General features: G+C 56.2%; 1 protein-coding gene across 1 annotated transcript; it reads left to right on the top strand.

Moving 5' to 3' along the window:
- Positions 1–22: 22 nt before the first annotated feature.
- LOC104412583 (insulin-induced gene 1 protein-like) lies at positions 23–188 on the top strand (the record flags this gene model as incomplete). The annotated part of the gene is made up of 1 exon (XM_010023340.1): positions 23–188. A coding segment is annotated over one exon (166 nt), but the record flags the coding sequence as incomplete, so codon positions are not given.
- Between the last annotated feature and the right edge of the window lie 152 nt (positions 189–340).

Genomic DNA, 340 nt, shown 5'->3' with positions numbered 1-340 from the left:
CAGCACCTTGAACTGGAGTCAGCACCTGGTGCAGAGGAGCGTGGTCCTCTTCGTTGTCGGTGCTTTCATGGCCCTGGTGCTGAACTTGCTGCAGATACAGCGAAATGTGACTCTCTTCCCCGATGAAGTGATTTCCACGCTCTTCTCCTCCGCCTGGTGGGTGCCCCCGTGCTGCGGAACAGCAGCAGGTAAGTCCCTGACCTCCATGCGTGATTTAATTTGGTTTCCTTCCCCCCCTATCCTCCCGAGGGGAGGAGAGGTGATGGAGCTCAAATTGTGACCTTGGTGAGCACTTCCATCTCACAGCGAGTGATGCAAACTGTGCCTTTGGGAAGGACGC

The sequence above is a fragment of the Nestor notabilis genome, unplaced genomic scaffold, assembly GCF_000696875.1.
Source record: "Nestor notabilis isolate BGI_N333 unplaced genomic scaffold, ASM69687v1 scaffold25961, whole genome shotgun sequence".
NCBI classification, from domain to species: domain Eukaryota; kingdom Metazoa; phylum Chordata; class Aves; order Psittaciformes; family Psittacidae; genus Nestor; species Nestor notabilis.
Note: the sequence above shows the minus strand (reverse complement) of the source record. Positions and strands in the feature narration are given on the sequence as shown.